General features: G+C 42.0%; 1 protein-coding gene across 1 annotated transcript in view; it reads left to right on the top strand.

The window, feature by feature from the left end:
• The window catches only part of lpar1 (lysophosphatidic acid receptor 1), a 41933-nt gene that overhangs the window by 3147 nt on the left and 13663 nt on the right, over positions 1–25123 (top strand). Inside the window, exon 2 of the mRNA XM_085793845.1 lies at positions 15620–16371. Coding sequence (XP_085649971.1) covers positions 15633–16371 — 739 coding nt within the window. The 5' untranslated portion in view covers positions 15620–15632. The remainder of the gene's footprint in view (positions 1–15619; positions 16372–25123) is intronic.

Below are 25123 nucleotides of genomic sequence, written 5' to 3'. Positions count from 1 at the left end.
CAGAGAAGCAACAAGGCTGATCAGTCCATAAACTTCTGATTGATAGATTTCATTCAAAAGTTAATCCAAGACTACTGAGATGCTGAAAGGCAAGTTAGAGGGGATACGTTGATGTTTCTGACCTCCGACCTTATGCTCAAATGCAACAAGACTCCCACAGCAAAGACTCATCGTCTCCCGTGAAGATGATTGTTTTATGTTTCCCTGCGTGAGCTCTGACGTCCGTCAAAAGAGAGAGTCCTTGAAACATCTGTGTTGTGATTACTGACGGCGCAATTTCTCCTCCCCCTCGTCTAAGGACCCGCATTCCACCCATTCTTACTCCCAACATCCAGACTGCTTTCACATTCATGCAGGTAACAGAGTCGCATTTTGTCAGCCATTAAATTCCTTTCATGTGCATGTGGCCAGGAAATTAAAGATACACCAACGATACAGCAAACCATCAGTCTATTTAGATACAAACACTTGTTTGTGGAGTAAAACCACATCAGAGACCACTACCTCTTCCCCAACTGCAGGTCCTGGTTAAGTTGTTGATCACAGCTGTGGCTTCAATAAAAACAAAATGTGATGGACATTCATCCACCTCACACTGTGTCAGGCACACAAGTCACGAGTGTTGACCACATGTCAGCAGAGGTGAAAAACACACTGTTATATTTGGTATTTGGTTAAAGCCTACATGCAGTTCGCCTCATGCCTTATTAGGTTTTTTGTTTTGTGCTACTGAAAAAAACCTTAAGCAACTGTTGTGAGAATATCCTAATTTTTCTTGATAATTAAGATTGTAAGTTCCATGTTTACACTCTTTAGACTAAACTGAGGTCTATATTATACTGTGGTGTGAAAAACATTTTTTTAAACTGGAAAGTTATGCATGGGATATCCAGAGTGCTTCAAATCCCAGTGGAATCAATTAGAAAAAGATGGAAACCTTCCATGCTGACGTTCCCTGCTAATATGATCACTGCCCAAAGAGACCAGGGCAGAGCAGACATTGTTTTACCAGGGCTAAATACTTGCTATGTGAGCTATGTTGCATAGTGATAGTGATCAATCATTCTTTAAGGCTCTGTGGTCATTTCTATTTTGTGGCGGAAATCCTTCTATGCAAAGTGATGGGCAATGATACAGAACAGCACTGCCATGTGTAACAAGGTGTTGCATTTATGCAAAGAACATAGACAGTGAACTTTCAGCTGACTCGTCTGTTATTGCTCCACCAGGGCAGCATGGAGGTTTATTCCTAATTTTGGCTACTTGCCACTGAACCGTTGGAGGTTTCCTGCTTTATGGTTTTATTATCAGTTGCTTGACATGTCCCTTACTCACAGTTACTGGTTGGGTGGAATTATTCTAAAGGATGCTTTTGGAAGATATGCCATCTAACATTTATTTATTTTCACATTTCACATTTCACAGCTTATATTAACTGTGTGTTCTGCTCATGCATGATATGTAAGTAACCTCCCATTTCTGTCAGCTAATGTTATAGGCTGTGGTTTTTACAGGAAGCTGTTCATCTGACAGTAGCACACTACTCCATTAAGAGTGTGTACATGCCTGTGAGCTGTGATGCATAGCATTATGAGACACAATTATATTTTAATATGTCATCTAGATGGAAGGGGAATTCAGTGTTTGTGTGTTTGGTCCTGTAGTTATGTGACCTCATCTTTTTTCCCCACATCATATTTACTCTCACAGCTCGCAACAAGCGATGTACATTGCTTTAGCTAATTAAAATACAAATTAGAGAGGATTCAGGAGGGTTGCATGTGAGTACAGTAGCCAGCTGGCTGACTTATAGAAGTACATCCTGAAAAATTTGTAAAAAGTTGGCAAAGTTGGAGCTTTGAGTGCCCATGAACCACAGCAATATATATTTAGCATATTATGCAGAAGGTACATTTTGCTCACAAGGCAATAAAGCAAAGAAAGAAAGAAATTTGCAAATATGATCAGTGCAGTGTCAGTTAAAATGACCAATGAAAAGTTTAGTATACAGTGTCTTCATTGTGCAGTCTCACAAGGATTCTGTGGTCAAAAATGTCTGATATTGGAATTTCAAATGTTCACCTCTTGAACAGATAATGGAAAAGGTATAAAGAATATAGACCAATGCTCGTGAGACAACCACACACTGGTCACAGTGGCCAAACGTTCCCATCAGCTGATGGTCATACTGGGTGAAGCATGTACGAGCCACATGCAGTCAGAGCCACTGCCGATTTCATTTGAAATATCAAGAGCACAAGACACACACAGACACACACACAGCCTTGATGATGCAATGTCAGACACTTGTGATGGCGGGCACTGGACCACATCAGCTGGTGAAAAACCCAACCCACACTTCTTGCTTCCATGCTCTCCCATTCATTTCCGTGCTCTTTTATGTCTTGTGTGTATGTGTGAGTGTCTGTGTATACGTGAGGTTGGCGTATGTTACAGTTTTATAAAGGATATCGCATACAGTCACATACAGACACAGAAAGAGGAACCAAAAGAGGAAGTTTTTGTTTTCCTACCAGCAAAATTTACATGATTACAGGAGTTTTTTTTTTCTTCAGTTTTAGTTACTTGCTGACTCATCTGCATTGAGTGTGTGCTAAAGTCTGCAAATGTTAGGACAGTGAAGCAAGTTTTGATTTGAAGTGAAATAATAACAATGAGATTGTGTTGCTGACATGCCACTTTAGCTCAAGGATGTTTATATTCACAGACGTACGGTGCGACCATGCCCTAGACTCCCACCTAGTGATTTCTGCTGCTTGGTAAAAAGAGGACTTCTATGGCAATGGTGCATTCTTCCAGCAAGAGGAAGGCAAACATAGTGCAAGAAGTGTTTAATTAGTTGATTCAGTCATATACTGGACTGGACCTGCCTTGAGCCATTAGTAAAAGCAGGGAAAGTATGTCTTCAGGCAGGAGGTTGTAGGGAAACAAACATAAAGAGATCCTTGAAGAAGGCCGCACACAGCCTCATTCTAGGACAAATGTTCACCTTTCATCACAACAAAAAAAAACCTGAAGCACACAGCCAAGACGAGGCTTGAATGGTTTTGTGGGTAAGTCCTTGAATGGCACCGACCAAAGCTTGGACTTCACCCCCAGAGAACATTTGTGGAAAGACCTGCAGAGGGCATTCACTCTGGCAGGGTTTGAGAGGCTCTGCCAGGGAGGAAAGGAGAAACTGCCCAAATGCACAAAGCCTATAGAAGAATTTGCTAAGACCTGAAACTGTAGTTTGCTGCCAAGAGGCGCTTCAACAAAGTACTGAATAAAAGCTCTGAATACCTGTAGATTTCCACTGTTTATGGTCGATGAATTCATTCAATCCATTTTATATTAATTCTACAACACTAAGTGTTTCATATTATCACTAAATTAAAGTTTGTTCTCGATTTTTGCCTTGAGTGTGGTCTCCAGCTGGTGAAACCCGCAATAGGTGGGACTGAGGTCAGGTGACTGGGTTGGCCGGTCAAGAACATTCCAGTGCTCGGCCATAAAAGCTCCTTAGTTGTCTTGTCTGAGTGATGAAGGGCCATGGGTTACGTTAACCTGTTACACTTCTGAAAACCTCAAATTTAACCCATACAATCACTGACTGATTTCAAATGCAACTCAGAAATAAAAAATATGCTACATTCTAAACTCAGAGAGTCCACTGTTTTTCATATTGGTAACTAAGCTGTGACCTTGAGTTTTATGTTTCACATCTAGATATTTTGGACTATATTTAGTGAAGCAAACATGACGCTTATTTCCTGTTGCTTCTTTGCATTTGTAAGATAATACCATGAAGTCTGCTGTGGTGTACTCACCTTGCAGATCACATCTGTCCTTTCACATGCACGCATTTCCTTTCATTCAGAGTAGTTGGCGATTTTGACAAGTTTCGGTGATAAATTGAAAAAAACTAAATAGGCTTTGGAGTCAAACCCTGAAGTCTCTGTGGGACCACACTGACGCAACCCCATATTGCATCTGAACTGTGGTGATGTAATCTGTGGAATCTGTCTCCAATAGTGTGATTTCATTAGAGGATGGCTGAACACACCCAACAATAAACTGCTGAGAAACCTGACACAGATGGAAGAGTCTGTTTATGCGGATCTAGACCTTGTGAAATCGTTAATTATCATAAAAAAACAGTAAATGCCCTAAAGTAACAGTCACATACTGCAAATGTTCTCCCAGTTCCTCTTGTTGTGGCTGTGGAAGGTTTTGTTTTTAAAAACACCTCAGAAGAAATAGCCTCATTTCCAGCAGGTAGTATTCTAGTTATGATTTTCAGTTCTTTACTTGTCTCATTTTGAGGTTGGACTATATTTATGAGTGCTATTATACGTCTACATGTTACATTAATGCGCCAATGTTAGAGTGTCAGTTTTCAGAAAGTAATTTCCTTTAACACTCTAAACATACTCCGAGCAGCCCTAAGGCTTAAGCAAACTAAGCACGTGCTCAGTGCTTTTCTTTGGGATATACTATATCAATAGGAATCATACAAAAACACAATATTGTGTTAATGGGCTGGCAATCTAATTCTACTGGTTTAACCAAATCCCATTCTCAAAAAAAAAAAAGAAACAGATAATGGGTGTGTCAAATTTACATACGGTGTGTGACAAAGCTTAAACACACCATCCCTCTTTGGCTACACACACTCCACATCCACCAGCTGATGCATTGTTGAAATGGCCTTGGAAACAGTTTTTGGTGTGGTGTCCCACTTCTCTCTGAAATTACACAGAGAGACGTGGTGAAAACCAGTCACAATGATCTCTCCCTTTTATAGGAGACCAGCATATACCATGGTTTGACTGGCTGTGTGTTTATGAGTTGACCCAAGTGAAAATAGAGCTTGAGATGCAAATAAAACTGGGAGGAACTCATTTAAAACATTCCTGTATGCCATTGCCTGTTGTCAAATTCTGCACCAACGCCTCTAAGTTTGGGTGTGAAGTTGCATACATGTACACATGGCTTTGGCTGCTCAAAGCTGCATTTCTGAGGAGCTTTACACAGATTAATTTCATGCTTATAGATCTTTTTTTCTTGTTTTTGCCATTTAGCCTGGAAAAGCTGCTGTACCAAAGCATGTGGAACAGATCACAGCACAAAGACCTTACAGAAAAGAAGCTTATTAGACGGACGGTTACAAAATGAAAGAGTGTGTTACACACTCCTCCGCAGAGGATAACCCATGAGTTGGATTTTGCTTGTCAGTCAACTCTCCCGAGCCATGATCCCTGAAAGAATTTATAGCCAAATTAAAATGTTATTTATGATTCTGGCTGTTACTTTGAAATGAAACATTGCTTCCAGTGGCTTCGGACTAACCAGAAGCCACTGTGAAAGCCACTCAGCCTGTCTCTGCAGAGCTGTGTGTAATTTAGCAGCAACAAGTTAACTCCTTCTCCCCGGGGAGTTAAACATTATTTTGTCAGAGAGGACGTTCGAGAGCAAAAGTTCCACAAGTGCTTCTGTCGCTGGTGTGATGAAACACTGCTGCTCTTGCTTATACTGTAAAGCTCCTGCTGTGTGTTGTGTTTTTCCTTCATTTGAGACGCACAACACCATCAAGTCCCGATCACTTGACGGTGACTATGCCTTTTGGCTTTTGAACATCAAATTTTCCATAAACAGATTCCTGTCATTCCCCGTTCTATCACAGTTAACGAGCGAACATGTGCTGCGATTGAAGTGCTTGAAGTGTTTGGAGGGGTATCATCCGCTGACGAGCCGTGAATCAGCTCGTCACGGCTGCAGTCGCACATGACTCAACAACACCACCTCTCAATCCAGCCCTTGTCCCGAGCTCCGCTGGTGCTGGTCCACAGCAACTGTTGGAGAGTATGTGCGAGTGTGAGGGTGTGTGTGGTTCATGTGTGCTCACCCATGATGTGAAAGAGAAAGTCAGAGAATGAAAGCCTATGCTGTGTATGTGTGTGTATGAGGGAGAGAGAGAGAGAGGGTGTTTGTGTGTATTCTGGGTTGTAGAAGTCCTGTTTCTCTGCTTTCTGGGGTGGGAGTGTGGAAACAATGGGCACATTGTGTGGGGAGTTGGCAAAGAGGAGACGGGGAGGTGGTGGTGGTGGAGGAGGAGGAGGTGGGGTGAGGTGGAGAGGAGAGGAGAGGAATGGAGGAGATAGGAGGGCAGAGCTGAGGAAAAGGGAGATGACAAAAGATGACGGAGGGAGAGAACATGTGGAGTGAAGTCGGGGTGAGAGGAGTGACAGCAGTGGGAAGGGAGAGAAGAATGGGTGAATGCGGAGAGGAGTTACATGTATAGAAGAGGACAGGAAAAAGGGTGAAGTGGAGGTAATAAAAAGAAAAGAAAAGGAGGGAATGGAGGAAAATAGTTGTTGGTTTAAGTAAATGAAATCAGGACAGACAGGGCAGAAAGTAGAGAAGGTTATTGGTTGGAAAGGAGATTAAAGTCAGGAGAGGAGGAGAAGAGGTAGGAGAAGTGTGGAAAGTTTCACTTGTCATACACATTCCCACAACAGTGCCAAGTGGGAATCTGTGGATCAGGCTCACGTTCATATCCTGTCTGCAGTGGGACAGATGTAAAGAAGATCAGGCTTTTAACACCAACATGAGGCGACAGACCTGACACCCTCAAACAAATGGAAAATATTCATCCAGACAGACTCCAAAAGAGTTCATGTTAAAAATACAAACTCAGCAGAGTGGCTAGTCTTCTTCACAGGTGGTGAGAAATGACACCAAGTGGGTATAAAGTGAGAAAAAATACAATTTACTCAGATGGATCAGAGTTCTTCCAAACGTCTATCATGGATGTCTAATGACACCCTGAGGTTAGCTATATAATCTGAGGCACGGGCCTAAAATAAACAGGGCAAGTTTCATTGTAAAGTCTACAGACAGTTTGCAAGCTTTCAGTGAAGAGACTTTCATGTTTCCTCCATCGCTCGTAACCCAGTCATCAAAGTGTGGTTCAAAAAATACACAGTACAACTCTCGCTATACGGGTGATTTACTTTATATGCTAAATATACTTCTATAGGCCTTTAAAAATCGCAATCATGCCACAGATGTGTACAATGGAATGATTATTCAGTATGACATGTTATGTATGACTGTGACCACCCTTAGAAGCTGTGGGGCTTTACTTTGAAAAACAAGAGTTCTTTAAAGCCAGAGCCAAGAACATATCCTGAGATGCTTCACTGATGAACTGCAACTGAATTCCATTTCTTGGATAATAAAACATCTTTTTTTTTTTCGTCTGAACTTTACCATCCAGCTGCAGCTTCATGTGGTATTTTATTCTGAGCTTCAAAGCCAGAAGATGTATTGTTTTCTCCATAAAAAGACAAAATCCCAGATTCATCATGATAATTCCCTGTGAACCGACTCACCAGTGTGATCGCCTTGAGCTTTTTCATCAGGGGAGAATGGATTTTCAAAGTGAAATAATTCCATCCAGACTTTAACACACGACTGTGTAGAGTCAGGGTCTTATCAGTTCCAGAGCAAAGAGGGGGAATAATGATGTACAGTTGGAGGATCATCCATTAATCTAATTGTCTGTTGAATATCAGTATAGACCGGCAGATCAGGGAGTGGCCAGACATCTGTGTAACACACCAATCATTTTCACTTATACAGACTAAACTCTCCCTCGGTGTAGGAATAACATGTCAAACCTAAAATTCAGTGTTGTTCCACTTAAAGCTTTATTCCTCTCTGGACTGTATTAACAACTGGGACCAGAAAGGTGGATGATGAATGGGTTTCGAGACGGGGAACAGACCCGGCTTTGTTGAGGTTTATCTAACTTCTGTTCTGGCATCGACTTGACCGGAGTCAGCTTGTCTCAGTAGGTGTGAGACCCAATGGTGAGAGGACACAAACGACATTCAGGAACAGTGTGCTCACTCTTCCTGAAAATTTGACTGAAATCCCTTCAGTGACATGACATTTTGTCAATGTCAATGAACTCCATTTTGCAAGGTTTAGGGAAAGATCATTTGTATTAAAGTACATCAGTGTTAGTGTCATACTGTATATCCATATGGGGATGACTGCAGGTCAAAGGTGAAGTGAACAACATGCCCCTCCAATATGAAACTCCTCTGACCGCTGATTCCTCATTTAAATGGCTTTGTCTCAAAATAAACATAATGTGTGACTTCCTGTGTAGTTTAGCGTAGTGTTATTAGAGGTTAGGTCACAACTTCCGAGGTTTCAGCAGCCATACCATCACTAATTAGCTATTTTGGGCAATCCAGCTCTCTTAAATCTAAAATGTCAACAGATATTTTATCTTCTTTCAACCCCATATCTTAAAGGGATAGTTCACCCAAAATTGAAATTTCACTCGTTATCTACTCACCCTCATGTGGACTAAGGGCTGGGAGAAGTTTCAGAGTCCTCCGTGGCTTCTCTGAGTTACAGGGGGTCTCGGCGTAGCAGTGCATGTCCATATAACGGTTGCAAATGGATACCAACTGTCTTTGTAACAAAAAGACACACCAAAAAACATCCAAATACCTCCATGCTGCTCGTATGTAATGTCCATCTTGTATTGAAGCCTCAAAATGCAAAATTGTCCCGAAGAAAATGTAGTCTATAGTCTATATTTCAAGCTTGTTCTGTAGCAGAAGCTTCTCGAAGCTCCTCTTCCCGGTTCGTCAAATTTGGACAAACGGGGAAGAGGACAGACCCTGGTTCGTCCAAATTTGACGAACCGGGAAGAGGAGCTGCCGCTACAAAACAAGCTTGAAATATAGACTTATTTAATTATTTGCATTTCGGGGCTTCAATACAAGACGGACATTACATATGAGCAGCATGGAGGTATTTGGATGTTTTTTGGTGTGTCTTTTTGTTACGAAGACAGTTGGTATCCATTTGCAACTGTTATATGGACATGCACTGCTATGCCGAGACCCCCTGTAACTCAGAGAAGCCACGGACGACTCTGAAACTTCTCCCAGCCCTCGACATGAGGGTGAGTAGATAATGAGTGAAATTTCAATTTTGGGTGAACTATCCCTTTAAGCTTTTACTTTTTCTTTTTTTTTTCATCACCAAGCATCATGATGTGCAGGCAGCTGGTGTTGTTGAGTCTTAGCAGCCGGTTTTGGACAGCTGAAGGCTGTAGGGATATCTCATCCTCTCAGGGTGTGTCATGTCATGTTTATTCATCTCATTTGCCAACAGCTCATAAAGTTTGTATGAATGTAACAGTGAGAGAAAGGCTATAATAAGTGTGTGTGTGTGTGTGTGTGTGTGTGTGTGTGTGTGTGTGTGTGTGTCTGTGTGTGTGTCTGTGTGTGTGCCTGTGTGTGTTAATGAGCTGTATGCTCTGAACATACGGATGCAGCCCTGCTGCTGATGCTTGAGTTATGACCTCATTTGTATGGATTCCAGGGTGGTCCTACTCCTTTCATAGCCTGTTAGACACTTCCACACACAGAAAACACACTCTCTCTTCTCTCTCTCCACACAGCCAGACTTTGTCACACATTAATAACATGGACACACACAGGCACAGTGAGCATTTTGTTCTCTATCTTTAATAACACCCTGGGTTTGAGACGTTGACCACACACACCTCCAAACTTCCAAACCTTTCGCTCTCACTCACACTCACACACGCACATACACTCAAATACCTCATCAGTGTAGTAATTCAAACTGATATAGTGCAGATATTATACACACCCAGGTGTGGGAACAGAGAAATCTAAAATCCCCTCTTTCTGTGTCCTCTCTCTTGCTCAATATTTCCCTTTTTACTAGACCCACCCATCGGCTGTCGGGAGCAAACACACACACACACACACACACACACACACACACACACACACACACACACACACACAATGACAGGATCTCCCTCTGCAGGCTCCAAGGGTCTGATGAAAGTGTCGGGAATGTGTACAGAGAGGCCACTGACACTTCCTCCACTTTCTAGTACTGACGACTGGCCTCAGGCATCTAATGCCCCAGTGACTGCTCCTCCAGACGGTTAATGGTCATAAGCCTCAGATGACCGGCAGAGTGGATGGGCTTTCATCTGCCGGAGTAGTTGCCGTAGCGGCCGCCTCTCTCAGCTGCTGCCTTCTCCACCTATGACCGAGTCTCTGTATTTCCTCTGTCTAACTAAACAACAGTTAAATGATGTCCTCAGTGAAGCAGGTCCTTGTTCCAGGTGTCAAACAAAGGTCACTGGACTTGATTGAGGTTCTTTTCAGTTCACATTGAAAAGTCTGGCATCCTCACGACTCCAGAGAGAGACTAAAACAGAGACTTTTTGGAACACTGCTGATCCAGTTTCAGTTTGAAAACTCTAAATGACGTATGCATCCATTGTTCGTGCCCTGATTCGGTCTTATCAGCCTCGGCTCCCAGTGGTCAATACAACATGTCTAACCAGCTGCATATGTTTCAGACCCCTGTTGTCTTTTCCAGCAGAGTAAACACCCTGCTTCCTGTTTACACAGGGTTTGTGTTTTCAGGTGTCAGTGTGGATGTTTTAGCTTCATATCAGAAATGATATGGAGCTAAAACAGTCGTCTGGAACAGAGTTGGCTTCCACTATGAAATGCCATTTGAAATCAAAAATGTAGGGGAGAGTGGGGTAATTTGTGCCATGGGGCAAGTAGTTCCACCCCTGTTATCTAGAAAACCATAGAAGAAGTTGGTCATGTGACCACATATTTTTGAAGGGGCATCCATTTCACCCATCCTATCAAGAAGGGAGACACATGGCTTGAGAGGAAAGCACATTTATGTTCAAAAAACAAGTTTTTGCCCTCCAAAGTAAAATTTCTATGATCAAGGTTTTTTGATTGCCATGTTTGAACAATTATAGATAACTTTGAAAACAGTTCACACATGTTTTAGTGCTTTATTAAGCTACACCATGAGTCTATACAGTTAGCATTATGCCAGCTCAAAACAGCTGGGGAATCCTTTTTTCTCAAAATGCTGGGCTTGGGGTAATTTGTGCCAAAGGGCCTGGGTTAAGTTGTGCCAGTGGCAGTGGTGTCTGTGTATAGGAGAAACATGGCAGTGGGCACGGATTTGCTTGAAACTTAACATGTGTGATGAGGGACCGCCCCTGAACACACCTGCCCAGTCTGGTTGTGCTCGTAGCCTGGTGGATGAACAAAACATTGCGTTTCTTTGCGCCACAGCCCCCAGCGTGCCTCAGGCCCCCGCGACTGCATGGGGACAAGCGAGGGCCCGATCATCGCCGCTTCTGGCTTTAATTTTGTATTGAATGTCTTGCTTTTATATAGCATTAACATTTGTGAGATTAAAATGATCTGTTTTACTTCAATTATCAATGGCACAATTTACCCCAGTGTATTCTCTCTAATGGCACAACTTACCCCGCACCGGGGGCAAGTTGTGCCAGAATTTTTTTTTTTTTTCTAAAGCTATATTTCTGAAACGGTTGATGTAAGATTCAAAGTGATTGTTCCCAGGGATGCACAACATCCTAAACTATATGTACATATATTAGTTGGGGGCATTATTATAATCCCCTTGCTTTAAAGGCAGTTTAAGTAAAAATTGACACTACTTACCCCGCTCTCCCCTACTGTGGACATATCTCCAGTTATTTAACCCCTTGTGATGAAGTTAAAACCTCAGGAGTTGTTGCGATGACAGTGTGTCCTGCTGTTTCTGAAGAAATTGGCAGACAAATTAAGTGGGTTTTTCCAAAGTTACAGTCTGATTAGTTCAGCTCCTTCTTTTTGTTTCATATTAACTTCAGATTAACTTAACCGTTGAGTTTGTCTCCCATCCCTTTCTGCAGTAGCACAGTAGAAAGGGATCTCTGAAAGAAGCAATGATAACAGCAAACAAGGGCCGTCTCTGTGTACACACAGCGATACCAGTTATCTGTTGTTCAATATTTTGAGTGTTTAGAATAAAGGACTCTGGTCACAAGTTAAATACAAGCATGTAATGGAAAAAACGCCACCCTGTTTTAAATAATAACTTGCTGGTGGCTATTTTTTGACATGTCATATAGAAATCAATGTGCAGAAATTAAGCAGATGCGTCTGGCTTGTATGAGGCAGTGTAGTATTAGCAATAATTCAATATAGGTAATACAATGTACCACTGCTATTTCAGTGAATTAAATAACATTTTACAGCCACTCCAAGCAAACATCGCTGCAGATGGAGGTCCATATCAATCCCCTCAGGAAATTGAAGATATAAACAGAGTCCAGAAAACCGTTTATTTAATTGATTAGGGTTTCCTTTTTGTTATCACTGGGCTAATACACACCCGGCTGAGGAATATAAGGATGTGGCACTCTGCCAACACTGTGAGCCAGCCTGCTGTATGGTTGATGGGCAGTGTAGTTGCTTTTGGCTTGGAATAAGATTAGAAATGGCCTAAATATAGAATTTATAGCGCAGTGTGCCGTGGAACAAAAGCCCAGTAAGGAACTAAATTATGGGTTATAGCTATCCGCAAAACTAAACCCTCTGCATTATGTAACATGTCTTGTAAATTACATCTATCAAAACGGAATATTACCAACGAGATTTAGTGCTCCTTTGCAAGTTGAGGTGCAGGAGTTGAAAAATATTTTTTGGCAATCCTCAGCTTTCATACAGTAGCTTTCAACGCCGCCTCATTTTGCGGGAGTATCCCTTATTTGTCATGTGAATTTTTGAGAGGTGAAGGTGGTGAACATTTCAAATTAGTCCAAGAGGGAAAAAAAGGAGGAAAAAAAACTCCCTCATTCCTCAAGTCTTCATGTTTTCAGTTCAGGTTTGGCAGAGCAGGGCTTTTAGCTGTGTCACTGCAGAGCTAAAAGACGGTTTAAAGGATTGGAGCAGTCATATTAGAAGGTAGATCAGAGGAGAAGGATTTCCACAAAAACACTGACCTTTGACCCCACAACCTCTAATACCCGTCATTTCATTCCTCATCCCGTCTTGTTTCTTCAGTTGCTTCCCCCCTTCTCTCTCTTTGTCTATGGATCAGTTACACACACACACACACACACACACTCTGTCTCTCTCTCTCCCCCTACTCTTACCCTTAGGTCCTGTTTCCGGTCTGGTGTGTATGAGAGTGAGAGAGAAGAGCTAGTATCTGTGTGGGATTGGAGCTTATTACACACAGAGACACACACACCCACACAGAGGCAGAGAAAGAGAGAGTTTTCCAGTTAGCATCGTTTGTGTTTGTTGACTTGTAAGCATTGCGTTGCTGCTTAGTTTTTAACACACACACACACACACACACACACACACACACACACTCCACCTTTGCAATGTTGCTGTAAACTCATTTGATAATAGAGGTTTTGTTTCTAACAAACCTATTTAGACCTTTTGCTCTTATAAAGCTGCTTTTCTCAACCATAGCTGCTTTCTGTATGTGACATACTCACAGCTCCACACACACACAAATTACCAAGTTGAGTCTAAATCCAAGGGGGATTTTTGTTTTTCCATGTTTCACAAATGGGTCCACATTTCCTAAAGCACTGATTTGTGGAGAACGTTATGAAAGAGGAATATATGTATTTTCCTGAAAAAGAGATTAGCCCATTCTTTTTTTTTTTTTAAAGTATATTTTTTGGGCATTTATACCTTTATAGATAGTACAGTTGAGACAGACAGGAAACGGGGAGGCAGAGAGAGGGGGAATGACACGCAGTAAATGGCGCCCGACGCGGGATTCGAACCAGGGCCGACTGCAGCGAGGACTGTGCCTCTATACATGGGGCGCCCGCTCTAACCACTACGCCACGCGACGCCCCAGATTAGCCCATTCTTAACTGAAGGAGAAACTGTGCTCAGGAAAGGGAACACAGAGGCCACACTGTGTGTATTTGAGTTTCTAAATCCATATAAATACATGATTCAAATACTAAAAAATATTTTTTAAATGGTACTTCAAGTTTACTTTTTGCCCCATAATTACCATGTCAGTGCTGCCAATGAAAGGCCCAGACTCTCACTGTAGTAGGCTACTCAAACATGCTCACACACAAAATCACCTTCACTGATATCAGTGCAATTCCAAAGAACAGCCCAGAGCAACACAACAGGCATGACCGTTTTTGAGTAGATTCTGAGTCAATCTCTTTGGCATTAAGGTTTTATTTACTGGTAATGCAATCGTATTGAAATTCCCATGTACAGTCAACCCGCTTGTTCTTTTCATTCTCAGTGCTTTTTCCAGTGCTCATTTTTATCTGGTTTTATGATCTTGTAAACATCAGAGGTTTGGCCAATGCACATGCACTCGAGGAAAACGAGTATGAAATCTGCTGGTGAAACGAACCTGTGTTGTTTTGACATGGTCACAGATCAGGGCCATGTCCTGATTGTATGCACTATTCAGTATCAACAGGTTAGGAATGCTTTTCCTGTGGGAACATCACAAGTCCATTTTTTTTTTTTTTTTTTATTTCGAACATAAAATAAAATTGAAAAACAAACAACAAAAATAATACAAACAATAAAGTAGTGTCCGAAAAGGAGTGGGTAGAAGTAAAACTTATGGGACCCTACCCCTTCCCTTGTCTTTAAAGGAGACACATTATGCCCCTTTTCCACAAATTAAAATAGTTCCCAGGTCTGTTACACACTTGATGCTTCAGTCCAAATACCCCAAGGATCAAAAATCACAGCTCTCTCTTCATCTGCTCAAAACAGCCACTGCTCACCCCACCCTGCCCTCTCTACTGGTACCGTTACTCACAGGTAGGGGTGGTATATTGCAAATTCGAAAACTAATGACATCATTGTATGACAACTGAGGCGACAGCTCGTATAACCACATGGATTTCAACCTAAGGAGCCTGCAAATTACAGATTTTTTTGTCAATTCTCACATTTAGGGGGGCCGGAAGACAAGCCAAACACCCAAATATATGTTAAAGGGATAGTTCAACATTTTGGCAAATTGGCCCATTGCCATAATCACTATAGTCATAGCAGTAGGTTCATTACCTTTAATTGTCAGTGCAAGCTATTTTTAGAACGGCGGAGCAGAGCCGTGAGCTGCTCAGAGCTACATTACGGAGGCGAATGGAATTCTTTGGTTTCCCTCATCAAACTCATCAAATACACAATCCAACAACTCCAAAACGCTGTCGTGGACAAGTTGTGACCTGCACATTCACCACGCTATGAGATAATAACACAACGTTACCAGACAGAGTTGTTTTAGAGGTAAATACAGAGACTGCTTGATGAAAAATTGTCCCTGAAGGCAACGCACATCAGTGGTTTTGCATGAATTTACCTCTAAAACAACTCTGTCTGGTAACGTTCTGTTATTATCTCATAGCGTGGTGAATGTGCAGGTCACAACTTGTCCACCAGAGCATTTTGGAGTTGTTGGATTGTGTATTTGATTAGTTTGAAATTCCATAAGCCTCCTTAGTTTAGCTCTGAGCAGCTTGCCGCTCTGCTCAGCCGTTCTAAAAATAGCTTACACCGACAAATAAAGGTAACGAACCTAGGGATTATGGCAATGGGCCAATTTCCCAAAATGTTGAACTATCACTTTAAAGAGCCATCAAAAGTGATATTTCCATAATATGTGCCCTTTAATCATTTGTATATTCTTCTTTCAGAAGCACCAGTGCCACCATGGATGAGGAACAGTGCTACTACAATGAGACCATCGCCTTCTTCTACAACCGCAGTGGCAAGCACCTGGCTACTGACTGGAACACCGTCAGCAGGCTGGTGATGGGCCTGGGCATCACCGTGTGCATCTTCATCATGCTCGCCAACCTTCTGGTGATGATCGCCATCTACGTCAACAGGAGATTCCACTTCCCTATTTACTACCTGATGGCCAACCTGGCAGCTGCTGACTTCTTTGCTGGACTGGCCTATTTCTACTTGATGTTCAACACGGGACCGAACACGCGGCGTCTGACCGTTTCCACGTGGCTGCTGCGCCAAGGCCTGATCGACACCAGCCTGACGGCATCCGTGGCTAACTTGCTGGCCATCGCCATCGAGCGCCACATCACCGTGTTTCGCATGCAGCTACACACACGTATGAGTAACCGGCGCGTGGTGGTGGTGATTGTCATAATCTGGACCATGTCCATCGTCATGGGGGCCATCCCCAGTGTGGGCTGGAACTGTATCTGTAGTATTTCTTCTTGTTCCAACATGGCACCGCTTTACAGCAACTCCTACCTGGTCTTCTGGGCGGTGTTTAATTTGGTGACGTTTGTTGTCATGGTGACACTCTACGCCCACATCTTTGTGTATGTGCGGCAGAGGACCATGAGGATGTCGCGGCACAGCTCTGGACCACGGCGCAACCGAGATACCATGATGTCTCTGCTGAAAACTGTGGTGATTGTGTTGGGTAAGTCAGATCTATCTTCTATCTATCTATCTATCTATCTATCTATCTATCTATCTATCTATCTATCTATCTATCTATCTATCTATCTATCTGTCTGTCTGTCTGTCTGTCTGTCTGTCTGTCTGTCTGTCTGTCTGTCTGTCTGTCTGTCTGTCTGTCTACAGACCGATTAATTGGTTGGCCAATTACACACATTTTCTCTGCATTTAGTCAGCAGAATCTCTCTAACCCTGCTGTGTGTGTGTCCCACATTGTTTGTATGTTAGCATCAGACACAAATGCACACACACAACCCCCCCCCCACACACACACACACACACACATTACGTAAGATGCAACAGTTAGATGAAAAACAGCCAAAATGACCTTGTTCTATACATACTAAGGTGTGCTAATGACGTTTGGGCTTTTTACTTGCAAAGCTGTTATTGCATTTATCTACAGTAACTTTTTAGGCTATACATCCTTACAAACATAATGACTGCGACTCTGTGATCTTCTTGTGCCACATACACCAAAGATTTCATACTACTGTTACAAGAAGGGACATCTGTGCTTTTCATTCATTTCATTCGTTCATTCACTGTTTGCTTGCTACCTGTCATGCTAACTTTTGGTAGTCTGTGTTTGCATTATCGCTACTAGCTTCTGTGTCCTTTTGGAATAGATGTCTATAAAAGTTGGCATGCGGTGAAGAAAAAATGCCAGAATAAGCGATACAAACCAATGTTGCTCTAAACAATGAATTAACTCCTGTCCAGAAAATGCTGCCTTGACATTGTGACCATGAGTTTACCCACCTGCTGCTTAAGCATCTTAGATTGTTTTTAAATGGATGAGCCGTCTATTTGTGTAGCAGTGAGCGCGATATCTGAAGTCATCAGCAGAACCAGAACAATGAATCTGTTCATTGGTCTCTTGAGTCCAAGCACTGTGTCTGCCTAGCACGACTGCACAGCCTGACATACATCATCTCATCCAATCCCGTTCCATTACAAACTACATTAATTTGATGTGATTATGCCGGAGCAGTTTATTCTGAAGGGCTGCTCAGTGCAACATTAATTTGTTCTGATGCATTTATGAATTCAGGCGCCATTGAATTTATACTACATTTCATTTTGCTGATGAAACATATGAGGATAGATAATACAGTTGTTCCAGCTGCCGAGAAGAACTAGATGGATTTTCTTTATTTCTTTAATATAAAATCAAAGTGGAGTTTGAAAAGATGTTTTCAGTCTAGAGACAGATTTAATTTTGTGGAAAATTACCGAAAAAGGGTTAAGTAGCCTACGGGTTGGAGATTCAGTTCTAGCAGGCCACATTTTGAATATATAAACAAGTCAAAAGTCCAAGCCCCTATCCTCAGACTTCTCTCTGAAGCCACGCCTCCAGAGCACAGGAACACATGTTCAGCACTGGGTTCACATTAAAACACCTGATATCATAATAAACCATCCTGCATACTGGAGTGTGGTACATTGTATCACTGGTGTTGTCTTTTCTGCGGTCGTAACTCATTGAAGTGCACAAAGAGCGGTAATGTGCGGGATGGGAGAGAGGGACAGAGATGAAAGCTTGATTGACACATCAAGATCCAATCATCTTGAATGTTGCGTTCAAGACGATTGGATGTTGTATTTACAGGCTTGTTTGTCCAACAGGTGACTGAAAAAACATTCAATTAATTGGTTGCAATCGGAGTGTGAAGAGGATTTCAAACAATTTGGTAAAAAAGCAGAATAGGATCCCCTACCTTTAAAGCAGAAGTAAGCGATCCGGTGGTTTTGGCTAACTTCCTGTCAGCGGATGGAGTTAGCAGTCCCCGCCCTCGTCATGGATCTATTGGTCCTCGTCCCTACGTCACCACATTCACGCGCATCCCTTGGCTGCACACACAGAGAGGACCGCCCCTTTATGCCATTCTCTCTCCTCATTGGATAAAGGTTGTAGGATATAAGGAAAGTTTTCTCCTCGGCTTACAGCAGAGCAGAGTGACTGACAGACCCGTGTTTCAGACCAAACACTCTATGTAAGTGATTGCTGTCGGAAGATAGAACTATTTAATACTTATATCAACACAAACATTCCGCTTACTTCTGCTTTAAGTTTTAGCTTGTTTATGGTTGCATTGTGGAAAGTAAATATCATTATCAGATTTCAGTGGGACTGTTAACAGAGATTGATATCAGCCTCCTAACTCATTGCATCATTGACAGGACAGCCTGTATGAGGCAATTTCTTACTAGCCCCAACATGTCACTTTTTAAAGATTTTTTTTCTCGTATTTCCTTTAGGTTAGTATTGTAGTATTATTTGTTTTTTGTTTTTTTCTGTGTCTGACCTCAGGCTGAGCTGCATGTGCAGTCTGACAGTTTTACGACTTGTTCAGTAGAGATATGTCTCCCACTTCGCAAGTCTCCAGGCTCTTCACTGGTATGTGACGAATAGACGCATTGCTATTTTTTTTTTTCCTTATTCACGTGGACTGACTGAAGCACAGTAGCGGACTAACCCAGCTGTGTGTAACATAAAGTGTGAACTGTGGGAAAAGGAGCTTCTCAGTGCCTGGACGCGGGATGTGTCAGTCCTAGACAAAACATACCAAAGGATTCCATGTGATTTGTCTCCAATGTGCTGTGTTATCTCATCATGTTGCTTCTGTTGTCTTTACTCCACTCTTAATTCAAAGCAATGGACAGCAGAATGTGTTCTGTACTGTAGCCTACAGTATGTGTAGAATCGGATTGTTTACATTTTCTGCTGCTTAGAGATGCTTTGTCCGTTTTTGCTTATTAAACCTGTCTCGTAGTCCAGCTTCAAGTTTTACACAGACGTTTAAACTTTGTCTCAAGGCACATGAGCCTGTATTAACAGCACAATATCTTACCTCCAATGTTATATATAGATTTTTAAAATCCTGTCATATCATTGCAAAATGCTCCTAACTTGATGATGTCATTCTTCTGCAGTTTTACAGTGAAAACACTAGAGGATTCTTCAAAACCATATTACTCACACTCTATTTGAAGAGTTTTGCAATATCAGGTTCCTCCAAGGCCTTGGACTTATTCTCAGTGATGTGACACTCTAGGCTCATAAACCATTTACAAATGTTTTACAGAAATGCTTAGTTTACCACTGCGAGTAATTTTAGAATAGAAAAAAAAAACAAAGTGTGGGGAATCGATTACTGAGGGATACAAGCTTTGAATAATTGCTACACTATAGCAACTTTGAATTTTTAGTATTCAAACAGACAACATACTGTGTGCATGTAGAATGAATGCATGAACAAGGACTAAAATCACTCCTATTAATAAAAAACGTTCTTTCTGTAATGCAATTGGGCAAAGTCTGAGCTTTGCAGGTGAAGGGATTGTTTGTTTGCCTTTTGTAAGAAGAGTTGTACTATTCTTATGACAGCACAACAAATCTTACTATTATTGATTCAAAATCATTGTTTCAAATTCCTCAACAAATCACATTTGTTTCTCTTTATTGATGCCAGGCTCGCACTGGGAAAGTGAGTCTTTTGAGTGAGGGTGTAATGTGTTTTGGTTGAGTCTGGAATCCACTGCTGTTTCAGGATGAGGTCATTTCTAAGCACTGAGGAGGATATTAAATACCACATTTTTCATTGCACTGATAGAAGGGAGGTACTTTCAGTCCAATCACTGACTCACGTCTCTTGGACACCTCTTTCCCATTTAAAAAAAAAGAAAAATTCCTATCTGCCTGTTCCTGTGTTTCTTGGGTCCAACGTAAAACAAAAAAGGTTATAAGGTAATTAGTTTCCAGAGGGTTAAAGTTGCCATTGAGTACTGGGTTTTGATCATGTTTCTCTACTCAGAGAAAGGTTGAGATGAGTTCAGCCTTTTGCTGTTTGACCAGGGAGTAAATCCCATAGCAGTACCCCTTCCAGCTTTCCCCATCTGCTGAGCAGATGATAATAACTGCTCCCCCGCTGCCTACTGTCCTCTCCGCTTGTCCCTCTCAGGATGCTGTAAACCCAGCCATGGGTGATTGCACCTCAGAAGGACAGGATGAGGTTTTAGGGAGGAAAAAAAAGCTAGTTACGCACACTTGAACACGTACGTACACGCACACACATAGACTGTGTCTCGTTCACATGAATCCCCAGGCTGAATAAAGAACAGCGGGACAAAGGGTTGGCTCTATTCACATAAACTGATTGGAAAAAGAAACCACAATCTGGCTTGTCCTTTATTTGTTTTGTCAGAGATAATAAAGATGGACACACACAAACACACATACACACACAAACCTCCTTCCAATGCCTCAAAGGTACCCTGTTGAGTACTTAAGCAATAGCGCTACGGAAGTTTTTGCGAAAGGGTTCCCATTCCCACATTCCCGCTGATCTCCAGGTGGTGATACCGTGCCAAGAAAAGCAACAACATCTTAAACACATGGCCTGAAGAAGTGCATGGAGCAAGTGCATTTAGGGCGTGTCCGAATCAACTTTTGGTAGTTTTACATCAGAAAAAACAATCACAGTAGCAGGCACATGGTTGAAAACAGTTGCACTCAGTCTCTTTAATCATCAGCTAATCAGAGTGCCGTTTCCAGAGTAGCATTCTCTTTTGAGCAGCTTTAGTCATAAGAATGATATCAGTTTGAAGCCTTAAAATAACTGTGAGATAATTCACCACTGACTTCAGATCAGCCTTCTGTTCATCAATGTCTTTCTGCTGCCTCAAGATAGTAATGTGCCAGCAATGTGCCTGACCACACCTCATTTCAAGACAAACGCACCCATGGGTGTGCGGCACTCAGATGGGCACAAATGCATCCACTATCTAAACAATGTGAACCCTGGATGGGGAAAATGACAACTGTATTGGTCTGAAATAAGCAAAGACACTTGTGTTGCACAGGGTGTGGGAGAAAAGCTTTAAGGACAAGAACAATATTTACTTCAAGTCAGCAGGATGTTGCACCAGCTCTTGGCAAGTTCTACTGCAGCCTAGTTCAACGGAAGTGTTGAGTAAATTGAGGTTTTTCTATATTATTCTTTTAATTACAAGGAACAGGACAATACAAACTAATTGTCACCTGATTTGATATACTATACACTACAACCACTGCATTGGAGACAGTTCTGGAGGCTCCATATTGAAAAGAAATGGAGTTTCAGAATAAAGTTCATAAAAGTTATTGTGCTTGTGACTCATCAGTAAACACATAAGCAATAAGACAAAGTCAGCCCTGGCTGGTTTATAAGCTGTAATGCCACAAAGTTGATCTCATACATGGGATTTTTTGCCAAGATATCAAGCTTGTTCTGTGTAGGTGTTTTTGCTAATTAGACATCTACTAAAATGAGCTGGCATAATTACCAAGTGAACCTGGTCTGATGGTGAAAGGTCATGAACAACCTTGCTGGTTTCAGCCACTTGTTCCTCTCTGCTTAAAAGAAAGAAAGAAAAAAGTTTGAATGACACCAACAGAGATTCTCTTCATCACTGTTTAATGAGTCAACCGCTCTGTTAAATTGACCGTGACCCTTGTGTGCATGTGTATGTGTGTGTATGTCAGATGTTGGCTCAAGTTGGGGGCATCTGTGGATGATTTGATTATCTTAAAGCCCTTGGTGTTGCATGCGGTGGCATCGTCAGACAGCGCGGAGCGCCAAGACATACCATCAGCCGAACACATGCAAACAGATGGCACAGCACTGACCTACACTTGTTTCTAAATCACTACGTTCAATATCTAACCCGACTGGTCACTACACATCTAGATTTCTAAGTGGGGACTGCAGCTAAGTTACACACACATTTCCATCATTCTGTACCGCTACAGTGCGTCTTCTGGCTGACTGGTAGCAGAGCCAACTACCAGCCAAACCCTCTGATTGGCTGTCAGTATGGAGACATGATTGGTATGCAGCTTACAATGTCACCTGTTCTCTGTGTGTTTGAGTATGTGTTTGTGTGTAAAGCACTTAATGCAGGAAATTACCGTTCACTGTGCAGCTTTTCTAATCACTCACATGGCAGCATCTGTCCTCACGACTCCTGTTTCAGCAGCATCAGTTGTCACTTTCTGGCAAACCCTTCACGCTCCTTCATCGTGTATCAATGAATGCTAATGAAGTATTATCCAGATCAACTCTGTCTGTCAGGATCACAAACGGCTATGGAAAGGAATTAGAATTTGCGTGTGTCCATGAAGGCGTAGTGTAGCCGGCATGAGTGAGGCACGCATTTGGTTACAATCTTTTCTTGACACCTGTGGTTGCCATGCCATCAACAAGTGTGGTTTGATATTATAGAAAACACTCATTGAGCAATTGTGCCATTGGAAATAAAACAGACCAAGTACTGTGTTTTCTAACAGTGCAGCCAAGTAAACATATGTTGTTTTAATAAAGACGTCAGTCAAAAATAATTGCGACCACCATCTGATTTCATGCTGTACTGGGTGAAAATAGTTTCCATCCAACAGGGCGCAGCTCGTTGCATGCAGCCTGTCACTCACAGCCCCTCATCTAACGTCGAACAGCTCGTTGCGGCCGCGCTTTCTCCTTCCATTACTCCTTGCTGATGACAATATATTGTTTTGCTGAGGCACACAAGGAAACACACTCATGTCTCACTCAAATAAACAAGATTAAATTACAAACAGTGACAAACAGCTGGATATATGCATCGTTGTTTCGTTTGAATTGTGCATGCATTTTTTTTTGTGCATGTCCAAATTGATTTCAGCATGGTGATGACTTACTCCACCACTTAAAATGAAAACTATAGAACATACATAAATGGTTTTACTGAGAAGGTGGTGTGGATTGTTGCTTGACAAGAGCTTCAGCCACTGTCACACGACAAGAGATTTTAGCACACTTAGCAGGAGTATCTCTTGATGATAGCCTCATATATGTCTATGAGGTTAGTGAGTTGTGTTGTGGAGATTTCCTTTAACTTATGAGAGAGAAAATCATGAGTCCAGCAAAGAAGGGTTTCACTTTAAGTACTTTATTTTTTATCTTGCAAATGGTGGACTGTCATACACACAAAAGTATGTACGAGAGTGCACACTGAGTTGGTTACAGGTTACATAGGCACAAGAGCGAGAAGGAGCCACGTGCTCCTCCTTGGAGGCAGCATCATCCATTGTCCAATTACATTATTGCATTCTTGCAGAATAAGTTTGCATACAAGTTTGCACTTAGCGCTTTTGACATATCTTTGGGCTATTATAAAATCAATATGTAAAGGCAGGAAGCTAAGGTTTGTTGTGGTTTTTCACACCTCAGCAAGTTGACATCTCATTGACATCCCACCATGGTTTTGGATATGGAGACAACTGTTTGCTTAAGCGTAGTCATCACAGACTAACTGGTACCCAGTCCGACACCTGTGTAACGGATGTGCACTCACCATAGACTGTAAAAAGAATGGACGTAGCGTCCGTGACGTCACCCATTGGTTTTGGGGAGTCATTTTTGTGACTCAAATATGGCGGCCTGAACAGCGCCATGTTGGATTGGCCGGCCGAGAACCCGCCCCCTGGCCTCGAAGCAGCTGTCCACGGAGCTGCTCGGACCTGTCACTCAACGTTTCCGCGCCCTAATTGGCCAGAGTTTTAACCTTATAACAGTAAAACGGTAGAGTTAAAAAAAAATTCACCCCCCTCAGAGTGTGTGCGGGGGTAGAAACTATCGATTGAGACGAAAAAACGTTCTGACACCAGGCTTTTAACATGTTTACTGAGGATGTAAAGTCGGCGATTTTAACATGGGGGTCTATGGGGAATGCTCCCTTCTGACACCAGCCCCCAGAGGAATTCGAGGGGATTGCAGTTTTTTGAACGCGGAAGTGAGCTTCACTTCTCAGACCGACAACTGCCCCCTTGGCACTCACTCACCCATAAAGGACATGCTAACCAGACTGCCAACCGCTCATTGAGTGATTGGCAAAACAGATAGCATTGTCGCATGTCGTGCAGTGCAGCTTGCGCTTTGTTCAAGGTTCGCCTAAGGTTCCTGAACATACAACTTCAAAGTTCAATCAAGGGTCATAAACATAAAAAATTCCATTACAGTTGCTATTGCTGGAAAGTGTCAAGACAGTCAGGGACTAGCTGGTTAGCATGCTAAGACTTGATAAAGACAAGTTAACAGTGTTTTGTTATGTTGATGGGAACAGCTACTGGAACGTAAAGAAATACGTTTCGAAGCTATAGCTAATGCTAGCTATGTAACACTAGCAAAACCTAAAATTAATCCCCTTATAGTAGGCCACATGTTTATGTTTGTAATTGTCTCAAAAACAAAAACTGACTATTGGTGTATGAACAAGTGATTTCCTCCAGAACATTTAATTCATAACCTGAACTAATTAAGAGAATCTGGTCACACTGAAGAAGACCAGCGGTAGAAAATGTTGCCATATATGCAGACAACACTCAACAAACATTTACAGGCTAGGACCAGACTGCTATTATTTTAGAGTTGAAACAAATAATAAAAGACGGTCCAACGGAGCTCTTTTAATCAGATGCAGTTTGGGGAAATTAGATTTAAAAGTTGCTGGTGACTGGAATGACTGTGGCTAACAATCTGGGTTTGATCTGAACCATGACAGAACATTGCAGTGCCAGTGTGTATTGTCTGTTGTTTTTACCCTAATTTTTTTTTATCTTTAATTTCAAAACAGCTGAGAAAAAAAGAGAGGTATGGTTTAAATATTAGAAATCATAGCACCTCAAAGTGGAACTG

This window comes from Trachurus japonicus, chromosome 12 (assembly GCF_045865225.1).
Source record: "Trachurus japonicus isolate A0001 chromosome 12, Traja_1.0".
NCBI classification, from domain to species: Eukaryota; Metazoa; Chordata; class Actinopteri; order Carangiformes; family Carangidae; genus Trachurus; species Trachurus japonicus.
Note: the sequence above shows the minus strand (reverse complement) of the source record. Positions and strands in the feature narration are given on the sequence as shown.